Source organism: Macaca thibetana, chromosome 10 (assembly GCF_024542745.1).
Source record: "Macaca thibetana thibetana isolate TM-01 chromosome 10, ASM2454274v1, whole genome shotgun sequence".
Classification (NCBI taxonomy): domain Eukaryota; kingdom Metazoa; phylum Chordata; class Mammalia; order Primates; family Cercopithecidae; genus Macaca; species Macaca thibetana.
The window spans coordinates 92303169-92319947 of NC_065587.1; the positions used below are offsets into that span (position 1 = coordinate 92303169).

The 16779-nt window shown below is 41.8% G+C and overlaps 1 protein-coding gene across 1 annotated transcript; it reads left to right on the plus strand.

Annotated features, from left to right (window-relative positions):
- The first annotated feature begins 7279 nt into the window (after positions 1 to 7279).
- LOC126929311 (cystatin-9-like) lies at positions 7280 to 11373 on the plus strand. The gene is made up of 3 exons (XM_050745517.1): positions 7280 to 7817; positions 10009 to 10122; positions 11068 to 11373. Exons 1-3 carry the CDS (start codon positions 7578 to 7580, stop codon positions 11155 to 11157), a joined length of 444 nt encoding a protein of 147 aa, XP_050601474.1. The 5' UTR covers positions 7280 to 7577; the 3' UTR covers positions 11158 to 11373.
- The last annotated feature ends 5406 nt before the right edge of the window (positions 11374 to 16779 follow it).

Here is a 16779-nt window from a genome sequence, read left to right on the forward strand (position 1 = left end):
TGATAAAGAACTAATATCCAGAATCTATGAGGAACTCAAACAAATCAGTAAGAGAAAAGCAAATAACTCCATCAAAAAGTGATCAAAGGACATGAATAGACAATTCTCTAAAGAAGACATACAAATGGTCAACAAATATATGAAAAAATGCTCAATATGACTAATTATCAGAGAAATGCAAATCAAAACTACAATATGATACCACCTTACATCTGCAAGAATGGGCAAAATTAAAAAATAAAAAAATAGATGTTGGCAAGGATGTGGTGAAAAGGGACTACCTTTACACTGCTGGTTAGAATGTAAACTAGTACAACTACTATGAAAAACAGTATGAAGATTTTTTAAAGAGCTAAAAGTAGAACTACCATTTGATCCAGCAATTCCACTACTGAGTATCAACATAGAGGAAAGGAAGTCATTATATGAAATAGAGACTTGCACATGCATGTTTGTAGCAGCACAATTCACAATTGCAAAAATATCTAAGAAGTATAAATGCCCATGAACCAATTAGTGGAAACAGAAAATGCGGCATATATATACCATGAAATACTACTCAGCCGTAAAAAGGAATGAAATAATGGCATTTGCAGCAACCTGGATAAAGTTGAAGACCATTATTCTAAGCTAAGTGACTCAGAAATGGAAAAGCAAGTATCATATGTTCTCATTTATAAGTGGGAGCTAAGCTATGAGGATGCAAAGGCATAAGAAGGATAAAATGGACTTTGGGAACTTGGGGGAAGGGTAGGAGGGGGATGAGGGATGAAAGACTACATATTGGGTACAGAGTGTACTGCTTGGGTGATGGGTACAGCAACGTCTCAGAAATCACCAATAAAGAACTTACCCATGTAAACCAAAAACCACCAGTTCCCCAAAAACTATTGAAATAAAATTTTAAAAACAAACAAACAAGAAATAATAACAGACATTTTTCCAAATCTAGGGAAAGATATAAATATCCAGGTATAAGAAGGTCAGATCACCACACAGATTTGACCCAAATGAGGCATCTCTAAGTGTATAATAAACAAACATTCAAAGGTCAAGGACAAAGAGAGGATCCTAGAAACGAAAAAATAAAAGAAGAAAGAAAAATAAAAAAGCATAAAGCACCTCCAATTTGTCTGGCAACAGACTTCTCAGCAAAAACCATACTGCCAGGAGGAAGTAGCATTACATATTCAAAGGGATGAAGGGAAGTAAATGCCAAATAAAAATACTGTAATCAGCAAATGTGTCCTTCAAACATGAAGAAGAGATAAAGTATTTCCCAGACAAACAAAAGTTGAGAAAATTCATAACCATTAGACCCATCTTAAAAGAAATGCTAATTGATTTTTTTGATCTGAAAAGAAAGAATGATAACATGCAAAAAGAAAGCTATTGGAAGTATAAAACACACTGGTAAAAGTAAGTATATAGACAAATTCAGAGTATTTTAATACTGTAATTGTGGTGAGTAATCCACTCATATATCTGGTATGAAGAAAAAAAAAGACAAATCTACCAAAAATAATTACAGCCACTTGTTAAGAGATAGGCATTAAAAAAGATATGAATTAAGACCACAAAAAGTCAAAATTGGGGGGTGATGGAGTTATATTGTAGAGTTTTCAGTCTTTCGTTTCTTTTATTTTCTTTGCGATCAAAGTTAAGTTCTCATTTGTTTAAAGTAACTTATTATATGTATAAGAAAATGTTTTGGAAGCCTCAAGGTAACCACAAAGCAGAAACCTATAATAGATACAGTAAGAATACAAAGCAACAAATGAAAAGATACTACCAGAGGAAATCACTTAACCACAAGTGAATACAGTAAGAAAGAGCAAAAGAGAACAATTACAAACCAACCAAAAACAAGTAATAAATTGGCAGCAGTAAGTCCTTACCTATCAATAATAACATTAAATGTAAGTGGACTAAATTACTCAATTAAAAGATATACAGTGGCTGAATGGATAAAGGATAAAGACCCAACTATATGTTACCTACAAGAAACTCATTTCACCTGTAAGAACACAGTCTGAAAGTGAAGGGATGGAAAAAGATCTTCCACACAAATGGAAACAATAAAAAGAGCAGAAGTAGCTAAACTTATACAAGACAAAATATATTTTAAGTCAGAGACTGTAAAAAAGAGAAAAAGGAGCTTCCTATATAAAGATAAAGGGGTGAATTCAACAAAAGGAATAACAACTATAAATTCTATGCTTCCAACATTGGAGATCCCAAGCATATAATGCAAATATTAATAGATACAAAGCCCCAGAGACAGACGACAATAAAATAATAGTAGAGAACTTTAATATTCCTTTCAGTTATAGAAAGATGAGCCAGACAAAATCAACAGAAACATTCAAAGGTAAAAGACACTCTAGAGTTCCAAATAGACTTAATTGATATTTAGAGTATATTTAATCCAACTGCTACAGAATACACATTCTTCTCATCAGCACATGAAATGTTCTCCAGGATAGGCCATATGTTAGGCCACAGAAAAAAAACTAACAAATTTCAAAATGTTGATATCATATCAAGTGCCTTTTCTGCCACAATGGAATAAAACTAGAAATCAATAACAAGAGGAATCTTGGAAATTATACAAACACATGTAAGTTAAGCAACATTCCTGAAGGATCATTGGTCAATGAAGAAATTAACAGAGAAGTTAAAAAATTTCTTAAAACAAATGAAAATGGAAACACAAGATATCAAAATCTACAGCTAAGGGAATTCTAAGAGGCAGGTTTACAGCAATAGATGCCTATACAAAAAAATGTAGTCATATTTCAAATATTTCAACCTAATAATGCAGCTCAAGAAATTAGAAAAACAGAAACAAACCAAATCCAAAACTAGTAAAAGGAAGGAAGTAACAAATATCAAAATTGAGAATTTAAAAAATATAAAAGATTAACAAAACAATAAGTTATTCTTTTGAAAAGATAAAATCAACAAAACTTTATCTAGAGTAAGGAAAAAAGAAGACTCAAATAAATATAATCAAAAACAAAAACAGAGACATAACAAACGATAGTATGTAAATATAAAGGATCGTTAGAGACTATTATGAACAAATATACAGCAAAAAATGAGGAAAACCTAGGCGAAGTGAATACATTCCTGGATACATATAACATACCAAGAAGAATCAAGAAAAAATAGAAAACCTAAACAGATCAACAACAAGTAATAAGATCAAAGCAGTACTAAAAAGTCTCCCATCAAAGAAAGCCTAGGGCCTGAGAGCTTCACTGCTAAATTCCACCAAACATGTAAAGAAGTACTATCAATTCTATTCAAACTATTTCAGAAAATAAAAAAGAACAGAATACTTCCAAACTCTTTCTACAAAGACAACATTACTCTTATACCAAAACCAGTTAAGGGTACAATTAGAACAACAAAAACCTACAGGCTAATACCCCTAGGGAACACAGGAGCAAAAAATCCTCAACAAAGTACTAGCAAATGAAAATACAACAACACATAAAAAAGATCATTCACCATGACTAAATGTGATCCACTCCAGGGATGCAAGGATGGGTCAACATATGCAAATTTATAAATATGACATATTGCATTAACAAAATCAAAGACAAAAACCATATGATCATTTCAATAGATGCTGAAAAAGCATTAGACAAAATTCTACATGTTTTCATGATAAAAGCTCTCAACACAAGAAGCTTAAAGGAACATACCTCAAAACGAAGGCCAAAATAAAGGCTGTGGGTTTGTTATATATCGTTTCTTTCCTTTAATATCTGGAACAAGACTTCCACCGCTTTTATTCAATGTAGTGCTCAAAATCCTGACCAGAGCAATTAGGCAAGAGAAAGAAATAATGGGCATCCACATTGGAAAGGAAGATTCAAATTATCCTTGTTCACAGGTAACATGTTATGATATTTACGAAAAGCTAAAGATGTCATCAAAAAACTGTTAGAACTGCTAAATGAATTCAGTTAAGTTGAAAACACAAAATCAACGTACAAAGATCAGTAGCACTGACATATACCAACAACAAACTGAAAAGGAAATCAAGAATGCAATCGAATTTACAATAGCTACAAAAATATAAAATAATTAGAAATAAATTTACCTCAAGAAGTAAAAGATGTTTACAAAAAACTATAAAGTATTAATGAAATAAATGGAAGAGGAAATTAAAAAATGGAAAGATATTTATGCTCACAAATTGGAAGAATTAATGTTGTTAAAATGTCAATACTAACCAAAGCTATCTACAATTTCAATGCGATTCTTATTCAAAATATCAATGACATTCTTCACAGAAAAGGACAGAAATATCTGAAAGTATCTATAGTGCCATAAAAGACCTCAAATAGCCAGGGCAATCCTTAGCAAAAATAACGAGGCAGGGGACATCAAAATATACCTGTCTTCAAATTGTAGTACAATACTACAGTAACCAAACAGCATGGCACTGACATAAAAACAGACACATAGACCAATGGAACAGAATAGAGAACCCAAAAATAAATCCACATGTTCACAGCCAACTCATTTTCAACAAAGATGCCAAGAAAACCCATTGGAAAAGGAACAGTGTCTTCAATAAATGCTGCTGGAAAGACTGGATAATCATATGCAGAAAAGTGAAGCTAGACCCCTACCTCTCACTATATATATTAAAACAAACACAAAAATTGATGGAACGCTTAAATTTAAGACTTGAAACTATGAAACTTCTAGAAGAAAGCATTGGGAAAACATTTCAGGACACTGGTGTGGGCAAAGACTTTTTGGGTAAGAATTCAAAAGCATAGCCAACAAAAACAAAAATAAACAAACAGGATTACATCAAGCTAAAAAGCAAATGCACCACAAAGAAGACTGAATGGGACTTACTTTCCTGTCCCTTTGTATGCCTTATAATTTTTTTGGAAAACTGGTCATTTAAATATTAAATTGTGGAAACCCCAGGAGTCTGAGTCTGCTTTCTCCTTAAGATTTGTTGCTGCTTACTATGGACTGTAGTTGTGTCTTTGTGTAGTGACTTTTCTAAACTATTTCTGTGAAGAGTGTGTTACTTGTCAATGTGGTGAAAGTCACTAAACAACTGTGACAACAACACCCTTCCACAACTAGCCCACTCGGTGTGTGTATTGGGGCACACCTTCAATGCGTAGGCCACTCACACCTTGGTCCTGGTCATGGATTTTTGCTTGCACTGAGGTTGAAAGTCAGGCAGAGAGGCAAGCTTGGGGCCACCTGAAATCTTTCTTGACCTGTCTCTTGTTTTTGAAAAGACCAAAGGCACATCTATGAGCTATAACTGTGTCAACTTACACCATTATTTTTGTTGTCATTATGTCATTTTCCAATCTCAGATTTTAGGGAACCCACGAGAAGGTTTCATTCCTGTGTAACTGATGCAGTGGTAAGGAATCCTCTAGTGCTGGCTTCTGCTTCACAATTATAAGCAAGACTTTGCCAAGTGAAAAAGAAAGTGTGAATCTTGTGTTATGCATCCCTTGACTTGTGAGTTGTATTTGAAAATCTTTCTCATGTGAAAATCTTTCACAACCCAGTAGAGCTCACAAATAATTTTCCAAATAGTTGTGTGGTTGAGCTGTTTGTTTGCCACGGTTAAATAAATATGAGGAGAATGGGTCAGCTGGGTGTGATCCAGACCAGTGACATTTCAACAACGCAATAGGGGCCAACATAGTGGCTCACGCCTGTAATCCCAGCACGTTATGAGGCTGAGGTGGGAGGATCACTTGAGGCCAGGAGAGTTCGAGACCAGCTTGGGCTACATGGCAAAACCCCATCTCTACTAAAAATACAAGGAATTAGCCAGATGTGGTGGAACGTGCCTGTAATCTCAGCTACTAGGGAGGCTGAGGCAGGAGAATCTCTTGAACCTGGGAGGCAGAGGTTGCAGCAGTGAGCCAAGATCACACCACCGCACTCAAGCCTGGGCAACAGAGTGAGACTCCAAAAAAAAAATAAAATAAAATAAATGAATAAAAAATTTTTAAAAAAATCAATGCAGTAGAGCCAGATTTCACCTGTGATCATTGCTAATCAGGACACAGGTTTCACCTACTCTGTGTCACCTGCTTCCTGGAGTCGAGGCAAAGGATTAAGATGCAGGTGCCATATGGCTTCTGGACAGCAGCTCCCCATCCACTAGCTACTATCGTCTATGTGTGGGGTCTCCTGTGAGGAGACACTCAAGACCACCTCGGTGTTGGATCAGGCAGCATGACTCTCTTCACCTGAAACTTTCTTGACCTGGCCAGTGCTGTGCTAGTGTGGACAGATGCGGTGATGCTCTTCCAGGGCCTGGTCCTGCTATGCTCTGGGAACATGGTTTGGGAAACAGTCAGAGCAGGTTTTGTAGAATCAGTCTCCCTGACTTGGGACTGAACTTTCTATTCTGTTATCTGGCAACAATGCGAGGTTCTTGCCTATATCGCGCAGCCATAGTCTTCTCAGTCAAACTCAAAGCTCTCACTTTTGCATACTTCACCTGTCCTGCACTATTTAATGTTCATTCTTACAGCTACGAAATATTATTTCCTCTTTCAGATTAGTTATTGCCAGGAAATTGATTAAAAGTGACCACCTAGTATCAACCCAAGTGCTGGCGAAATATCTCACTCTAGAACACCAAGAAGGATAATCAGATGGAGATAAAAATGATCAAGGGGCGGAAGAATGGTCCAACCTCTATCTCATTGAGACAGAAACATGTGATCTCCCAGGGAAGTGTTTAAAAATTTGGTCTAGAATGGTATTCCAGTCTGATAAGACATGAGTATGTGTGGTGGGGCTGCAGATGTAGGGCGGTGGGCCCTGTAGAAACCTTGGCTCTGGCTCAGCCGGAACCAGGGCTGACAAGGCTGAGAAATGCAAGCAGGGCTGGGCTGGGCGTGACCAGGCTGGGGCCTCAGGACTTGGCTCTCTGTCTTTTCTGCCCTTTTCTCACAATACTCATTGTCCATCCCAGGTCAAAATGGTTGATAAAAATTGCCTTTTTTTTTTTTTTCATTTTTTCCCTTGGTTCGCAGAGTACAACTGCTGCAGTATTATACAACAAAAGAACAAACTGATATCTTAGTTATTTTTCTGAACAATGGAGATCCTCTGTTTGACTGGGTGAAGGAGGGGAGAGTGAGAGCCAAGATGTCCCCAGGTCTTATCTCAGTTCGCTGTGGGAGGCGAAGACAGAATCATCCAAGGACACCAGCCTCCTGAGGACACCCAGAACCTGTGGGTTCTGAAGAAGCAGCTTTCAAAGCTAGTGGCAGAGGGTAGCTCCTCTCCTGCCTGTGGCTTGCACTGGCCTTGAGAGTATAGGGCAGAAGGATGGCAGATGAGTGACTCTGCATCCAGAGCTGCCTCCCTTTAATCCAGGATCCTGCCCTTCCTGTCCTGCAGGAGTGCCTGTTGGTCGCCAGTGTGGGGTGAGACAAGTTCGTCCCACAGGGCTGTCTGAGCAGATGAGATTAAGGCCTGGGTCTCTGTTCAGTTAACTCCTGTGGGCACAGGGGCTGGGAAGAGCAAAAGCAGGGGTGCCTACAGTCAGCACCATGCTGGGCCTGCCGTGGAGGGGAGCTCTGCCTTGGGTGCTGCTGCTGCTTCTCTTAGGCTTCCAGCTCCCGCTGATCCATGCCTGGCATTTCCACGAGCAAAGGGACTGTGACGAATACAATGTCATGGCTCGTTACCTCCCTGCCACAGTGGAGTTTGCCGTGCACACATTCAACCAACAGAGCAAGGACCATTATGCCTACAGACTGGTGCACATCTTGAATTCCTGGAAGGAGCAGGTTGGTGACCACATACCCTCCTGCCCTGGCATCTGGTATATGCTGCTCAGTGAAAATGGGAGTGGGGTGGGAGTGGAGGGTCTTATTGAAGAGTCTTGTTCACCAATTGTAGTCCATACTTAAGAAAATACAAGGTAATTTAGTTAATTTTTGATTTTGAAAACATCTAAGTTTAGAAATTTTTAATAATTTGATGCTAATCGACTCTCACGCAAAACATATTGTTTAATCTTCATCTTTTTATGACATTATTTAACTGAAGAATGACTCCAAAATGAGGACTACCAAGACAATGAAGATACAGAATAAGGAAAAGGGCTGAACAGGAAATGTGAATAGAGAGAAATTGAGAAATATTTCCAAAAAATGTAATAAAAAGGAGACAATTTAAAAAATAAAAATTTAAAAAGAGAACAGTAAGGGTTCAGGAGCTATTGCTTATTAGAAACCCCTACCAGTCCCGAAAGACCTCTGGGTGGTCAGTTCCTCTTTGCTGATTTCCACCGTCTCTGGGCTCCTTGGTGTGTCTGCACTTAATAAACTGAAGGTTGTTTTACACTCTTCCTCAGACCACAGGTCTTAATCTTAAATGTTCTCCTTTTAATGAAGTCACTACAGAATGCAATCAGGAATGCACTGTTCATCTGTGCTGCAGGCATGAACAATGAAAATAGTCACCAAGAAGAGGACTTTTTTTTTTTTTTTTTTTTTTTGAGATGGAGTCTAGCCCTGTCGCTAGGGCTGGAGTGCAGTGGCGCCATCTCTGCTCAATGCAAGATCCACCTCCCGGGTTCAAGTGATTCTCCTGCCTCAGCCTCCTGAATAGCTGGGATTACAGGCACCCGCTACATGCCCGGCTAATTTTTTGTATTTTTGGTAGAGACAGGGTTTTACTATGTTGGTCAGGCTGGTCTTGAATTCCTGACCTCGTGATCCACCCGCCTCGGCCTCCCAGAGTGCTGGGATTACAGGCATGAGCCACCGTGCCCAGCTAAGTAGAGGACTTCTAGTTGGGTGGAGAGGCAAAAATGATCTTTCTCCCTCATTATTGAAACGCTGCAAGAAGAGCAAAAGGACCCCAACCCTGCACTGAGCTTAAGCCTCTGGAAAGACCCTGTGCAAGGCCCTGGCTGATTCTCTGACCCCTGCTCTCTGGGCTGGAGTCTGCCACATGGGTTCTTGGATGTGACAATTCTAGAGTCAGTTTTGGAGTTGGGGAAATGGACAGACAGGTAGAAAGGAGATTGAATGAAGTGAAACTGAATGGAGTGAGAAGAAGAGCAAGGTGCACTTTGCAATAGGGCAGATGGTGTCTCCTTTCCTTCTTCTCTTCTCTTCTCTCTTTTTTCTTTTCTTTTCTTTTTTCTTTTCTTTCTGAGATAGAGTCTCACACTGTTGACCAGGCTGGAGTGCAATTGTGCGATCTCAGCTCACTGCAACCTCTGCCTCCCGAGTTCAAAGGATTCTCCTGCCTCAGCCTCCCTCCTGAGTAGCTGGGATTACAGGCACCTGCTACCATGTCCAGTTAACTTTTGTATTTTTAGTAGAGATGGGGTTTCACCATGTTTGCCAGGCTGGTCACGAACTCCTGACCTCGTGATCCACCCACCCCCAGCTTCCAAAAGTGTTGAGATTACAGGTGTGAGCCACCACGCCCGATCCCAGATGGTGTTTCTTGAAGCCATTTTCCCAAGGATGTGTGCCTGTGTGTAGTGGGAGTGCTGGGTGGCATTCCTGCTTTTTTTTTTTTCTGGAGGTCAGGGAAGGTTTGACAACACGCTGTAGATGAGGCTCCCTCTGTCCCAGGGCTGAGGTTACCCTGAAAGCTCTTGGAGAGCCAACACCCTCCCCAGGGACATAGCACCATCCTCTGGAAATGCAGCTGCAGGTTCAGACACTGACTGAGAGTGAAGCTGGGGTCTCACCATGGGAGACTGGGAAGTGCATCAGGAAACAGGGATACATTCATGGGTTATGACTCAGCCTATGTCTGCCCTGGGGCCACCATGCCCATCCACTTTTTGCTCTTAACTCCCCAATCTAAGGAAGATCTCCTGACGCCAGGCCCATGGACGAGCTCCCTAATGGAGAAGAGTGTTGGGACTTCTCCCACACAAATGACATCTTCACCAGCAGCTACTTAGGGGCAACAAGGAGGGCGTGATCACATTAATCTCTCTGTGTGCAATAGGTGGAGTCCAAGACCGTACTCTCAATGGAGCTACTGCTGGGGAGAACCAGGTGTGGGAAGTTTGAAGATGACATTGACAACTGCCCTTTTCAAGAGAGCCCAGAGCTGAACGATGTAAGAAGAGACACCAGCTTCCCTCCTGGGCACTGCTGTGGATACCATACGGGGTGTGGTGTGGGCACGGGTGCAGCTGACAAAGAGACTTAGAGGAGTGAGCCCATAGCAGCCTCTACCAGGTTGCCCGGCTTGTGCCTTAGTGGGGAGCACAGACAGGCAGGCAGCCAGGGGTCCACTTACAGGCTCCTGGCCAATCTGAGTTTTCTGACTCTGCCCTGTCACGCCACGGCAGCTGCCTGCATCCAGGGCACATTGGCCTTCAGACTTCTCTTTCCCCCTGGGGTCCCAGTCTCTTGGGTCCAGTAAGAAGCTGTCCCCTCTCTGCTCTTCCTTCTCTGCCTTCTGGAAGAACCTGGGATCTGACATCACCTCTGTCTGTGGATGCAGTTTTCAGGGTGTCCCTACCCTCCCCTAGACCCAAAAGTGGTGGAGGCTGAGAAGGAGCCCCACTACCCTCCTCCCAGGCCTGGCCAGGGCCCTTCTGAGCTGCAGCACCTGCTCTAGGGGACAAGCTCCAAGTAAAGCCTGGCTCTGGGAAAACTCTTCCTATGCTTAATCAACTCCTTTATTGTGATATTAACAAACAGGTAGCTAATTGCTTAAATCTGGGAACTGCTTCCACTGGGACAACACATTCTCCCGATGCTCTTAGGTGCAGGGATCACACCAGGACAGCCCGGGGTTCCCCTGAGGGCCACTGCTAGGGAGTGGGACACATGGCACGACTGCCCCTGGGTCAGAAGAGAGCTGCAGTTCAGCTCAAACCTCCAGAACAGCCCAGGACTCAGGCTTGGGGGCAGCACCTGATGGCCAGAGCCCCTGTCTTCCCACTGCTTGACCTGGGAAAGGGCAATGTGGAGAGGAAACCATTGTTCAGAGCTTGAGCCAGGAGCTTCCTGAGCCTCCCTGACCCATTGTCCCCTCCTGTGCTTGTTCTCTCAGACTTTCACCTGCTTCTTCACCATCAGCACCAGACCCTGGAGGACATACTTCAGCCTCCTGAACAAGACCTGCTTGGAGGGATTCCACTAAGTGAAACCTACTCACAGGCCTGGCCATGTGCTGCTCCCACATGCCGTGGACATCAGCACTTCTCTTCTGACGACTCTTCAGTGGCTGTACAGCTTTGTACTTGTTTGTTATCCTATTTTGCATGTGTTTGAGATCTTAGACCAGCGTTTTAGAAAATACACACATCTTGAGCCTAATCATGTAGTATAGATCATTAAACATCAGCATGCTAAGAAACTTTGTGTGCTATAGTTCTTGATAAAAGGGGCTGGGTGTTCGATGGAGTTATTCTCAGCAGGGCAAACAAGTACGATCTGGGTAGGTGGACTCCTGAGCCAGCTCCAGGTGGCACAAGTGATACATCTGAACTGCTGTCTCAGGGCTCACAGCCAATAACCCATGTGGCCAGAGGTGCAATGACTCTCTCCTCTCAGGCACCTCATGTGCTTGGATGAGCTCAGACATGGCCTTGGGCTCCCTGTTCTTGAAGTGTGGCTCAATAACTTTCCTGATCCGTGGCACATTGGTGGGTGGAAGAAAGACTTCTAGGCTCACCCTTGTAAAATGGTCCTGACGCATGAGGCAGCAGCAGCATCTTTGAAAAATCTCTTAGAAATGTTGAACCTCAGGCCGGGCGCGGTGGCTCAAGCCTGTAATCCCAGCACTTTGGGAGGCCGAGACGGGCGGATCATGAGGTCAGGAGATCGAGACCATCCTGGCTGACACGGTGAAACCCCGTCTCTACTAAAAAATACAAAAAACTAGCCGGGCGAGGTGGCGGGCGCCTGTAGTCCCAGATACTCGGGAGGCTGAGGCAGGAGAATGGCGTGAACCCGGGATGTGGAGCTTGCAGTGAGCCGAGATCTGGCCACTGCACTCCAGCCTGGGTGGCAGAGCGAGACTCCGTCTCAAAAAAAAAAAAAAAAAAAAAAAAAAAAAAGAAATGTTGAACCTCAGGGTCTACCCGCCTTTGGAAACTAAGTCTGCATTCTCGCAAATCCACAGGGGTTCATGAACCTGGATAACAATATAAGAAACATGAAAGAGCAGCATCAAGTAGCATGGAAGTTACATAAGATATAAAGGTATAGGATTTGTTCAAGAAAGAAATCAAGACCAAGCTACTTTCCCCCAGAGGGGAGAGACTTTCCAGTACGGGATGTGCAGAGGCATGGGAGAGGTAGGAAGGGAGTGAGAGGACTTTGTACTTAGCAGAGGATTAACTAACTGCTTAACTTCTGAACCAGCCTAGGTAGACAGAAAACTTTCAGGAATACAGGAATTAAATTGCCTGCTTTTCAAGTTCAATTACATGGGACATTTTCACAATGTTTATTATAACAAAAATCCATGGGATGATGTCAACGAGATGGCAGAATAGAAACTTTCCACATTCATCCCTTCATGAATACCTCAATTTGAACCTACCTATAAATAAAATACCCTCACAGGAACTCATCAAACCAAGTGATAGATTGTAACACTTGGATAGCACAGAAATAAGAATAAAATATTGAAGCGAGCAGTAAGGAGAGTTTTATACAACCCACATCACCCTTCCTCTTACTCCAGGCTATATACTGTGAACAGAAATATCCCCTATGGGAAGGAAGGTGAGGGAGTATTGAACTTTGCCTCAGACTTCAACACTGCACCTACCACAGTAAAACCAGTGCCAGGAAGTCCCACAGTACCCCAATCTTCAGGCAGGCACCATGTTCCAAGGCTACAGCCTCACCCCAACACAAAGACAGCTATTGTGGTCCCAGGTTTCAGGTCAATCCTAGCACTAGGCTAGCTCCTACAGATACAGACTCCAGGCTGGCTCCTCAGAGTCAGTCTTCAGGTCTAACCCAGCACCTGTCCAGTTACTAAAACCCTTGACTTCAGGTCAGCACCAGAAGACAGAGCATACAAGCCTGCATATACTCAAGACCATCCCCTGTGATCCTGTGCTCCAGTAAACCCAAAGATCAGGACTATCTCAAAAGTTGCCACTGCCAGTCCAGCCTCTGCAAACCCAGGTTCTAGGATTTCCCTTGCACACCCAGTTTCCAGGCCTGCCCACACAGCCCCAGGACCCAGGCCTGTACCCACACATTCAGCCTTCAGGATGACCCCAGATCTGAACCCGGTCCTGTGCCCCAGGCTCCAAGCCAGTCGTCATGAATCTAACCTCCAGACCAGCATGCACACATCCAGCCTCCAGTCTGGCTTCTGTAGCCCTATGCTCCAGACCAGACCTTGCAGACCCAGGTTCTAGGACTCCAATGCATTACACTGCCCCAGGACCCAGGCTGGTCCCCAGAGTGCCAGGCTCCAGTCCCAAGATCAAGACATGTTTCAGTGTATCCTGGGTCCAGAACCACACCAGTAGACTCCCGCACAAACTTTCCCTGTGGACCAAGGCTCAAGAACCACCCCTGTGGACTCAGTCTCCAGGACAGCCTCTGAAAACTGAGGACCCAGGCCTACAGCCATGGATGCTGGCTCTTGGATTTCTCCAGGGCTAGGCTAGAATCTATACATTCAGGCTCCAGTTCCATCACACACACCATGCCCATCCCAGTACCTGGCTGGACACTCCAAACACAGACTCATGACTTCCTCTGTGCCAAGTCAGCCTCTGTGGACCCAGGATTCAGACTTGCCCAGTTAATTCAGGCTTCCTGGCCAACCACATGGAGAAAGTCTGTAGAATCATCATTGCAGACCCAATCAACAGGTCAATCCTGGTGAACCCAGGCTGCAGGCCCAACCCTATAGAACCAAGCACCGGGTGAGCCTGCCCAAGAACTCCAGCAACAAGCTTACCATGGACCATACCAGATGCCTGTCCAGAATTCTGGACAAGATGATTGGTGACGGGTTTTTCCTGTCAAAGTCAGTCTATATTTATTGGAACAAGTGCCTACTTGAAATGCACAGTCACCAACACATGGCCAGAAGGATTACAAACAATCAGGGAAACATGACACTACCATAAAAATAAAGCACCAATAAGTTACCCTAAAAAATGGAGATTTACAAGAGTCTGACAAAAAATTCAAAGTAATTATATTTCAATGTTCAGTGAGCTAAAAGAGAATATCAAAATACACATAAAAAATCAGTAAAAATGTACACAGACAAAATTATAAGATCAAAAAAGAGAGAAACCATAGAAAAAAACCACACAAATTCTGGAGCTAAAGACACAATTAACTAAACTGAAAAATTTCTTCAAATAACTTCAACAGTAGACGTGATTAACCAGAAGAAAGGATCAGTGAGATTAAGATCAGGTCATTTGAAATTACCCTGTGAGAGAAGCAAAACAAAAAGCACAAAAACAGTAAATAAATCCTACAGGAGTTATAGAAAACTATCAAGCAAACCACTGAATGCAATACAAAAAGGCACTGGATGCCTTTTTGGTGTCCCAGAGGAACACAGAAAAGGAAGAGGCAGGAATCTTCTTTAAGTAAATAATGGCAGAAAATTTTCAAATCTGGAGCTAGAAATTAACATACAGATTCAGGAAGCCCAAATAACCCTAAATAAATTAAATATAAAGTGATTTTTTACCAGTGCATTATAATAGAATTTTCAATTGCCAAAGGCAAAGAGAATTTTGAAAGCATCAAGAAAAAATCAACTTGTCACATACAAGAGAATCTTTATAAGATTATCCTCTGATTTCTCAGCAGAGACCTTAAAAGTCAAGACAGAGCTGAATGATACATTAAATAAACTGAAATAATTTTTTAAATTGGCAACCAATAATACTATACCCAAAAAATCTGTCCTTCAGAAATGAAGAACAAATAAGAATTTTCCCAGACAAATTAAACTGTGGAAGTTCATCACCACTAGACCTGCTTTAAAAGAAATGCTGGCCCAGCATGGAGGCTCACACCTGTAATCCCAGCATTTTGGGAGGGTGAGGCGGGTGGATAATGAGGTCAGCAGTTTGAGACCAGCCTGGCCAACATGGTACTGAAATACAAAAATTAGCCTGGCATGTTAGTGGGTGCCTGTAATCCCATCTACTCTGGAGGCTGAGGCAGGAGAATTCCTTGAACCCAGGAGGCAGAGGTGGAGGTTGCAGTGAGCCAAGATCTCACAAGAGTAAGACTCCGTCTTTAAAAAAAAAAAAAAAAAAAAAAAAAAACAGGTAAAAAACAGTCCTTTAGCTGAAAGAAAACAATTAATATATGAAAATAAAAATCTCCCTAGTGAAACTAAGTACATACTGAAATTCAGAATACTCTAATACTGTAATGGTAACTTGCAAATCTCTTATATCTTTAGTATGAAGATTTTAGGACAAAACTGTTTCTCTTTGAAGTAATAGTAGCTACAATGACTTGTTATGGCAGTGGTCCCCAACCTTTTTGGCATCAGGCACCAGTTTCATAGGAGACAATTTCTCTGTGGACTGGGGGGTAGGGGGTAGGGGATGGTTTTGGTATGAAATTGCTCCACGCCAGGTCACCAGGCATTAGTTAGATTCTCATAAGGAGCATACAACCTAGATCCCTCTCATATGCAGATCACACTCCTGTGAGAATCTAATGCCACTGCTGACCTGACAGAAGGCGAAGCTCAGGTGGTAATGCTTGCTCAGCCACTGCTCACCGCCTGCTGTGTAACCTGGTTCCTGAAAGGCCACAGACCCGTACCAGTCTGCAGCCCAGGGGTTTAGGACCCCTGTGTTAAGGGATATACACATTAAAAGATGTAAACTGTGACATCAAAATCATAAAATGCTAGGAGAAGAGTGTAGAGTTTTTCAACGTAATTGAAGTTAAGTTATTATTGGCTCAACATAGCCTGTTATAACTATATTATATTTTGTGTAAGCCTCATGGTAACGAAAACCAAAAACCTATAGTAAATAAAGAAAATATCGGAAGTAAAAATTCAGGCTGAGTGTGGTGGCTCACGCCTGTAATCCCAGCACTTTGGGAGGCCGAGGTGGGCGGATGACGAGGTCAGGAGATCGAGATCATCCTGGCTAACATGGTGAAACCCCATCTCTATTAAAAACACAAAAAATTAGCTGGGCATGGTGGTGTGCACCTGTAGTCCCAGCTACTTGGGAGGCTGAGGCAGGAGAATGGCATGAACCCAGGAGGCGGAGCTTGCAGTGAGCCGAGATCATACCACTGCACTCTAGCCTGGGCAACAGAGTGAGACTCCATCTCAAAAAAAAAAAAAAAAAAAAAAAAAAAAAAAAATCAAAGCATACTACTACATAAAATCATCTAATCATAAAGGAAGAAAACAAGAGAGGAAGAAAGAAAAAAATCTACATAACAGCCAGAAAACATTTATCAAAAGGGCAGTAGTAAGTCCTTACATATCAATAGTTACCTTGAATGTGAATAGTTTATAATCTTTAATCAAAAGACATGGAATGGCTGAATGGATAAACAAATAAAATCCATGCCTATGCTGCTTACAAGAGATTCATCTTACCTTAAATGTATGAATAGGTGGAAAGAGATGAAAAAAGATATTTTATGCAAACAAATCAAAAGAGAGCAGAGATACCTATACTGATAGCAGTTCAAATAAACTTTAAGTCAAAAATACTTAAATAACACAAAGAAGATCCTTATAATAAATTAATTGATTCATTAAGAGTATATAAGAATT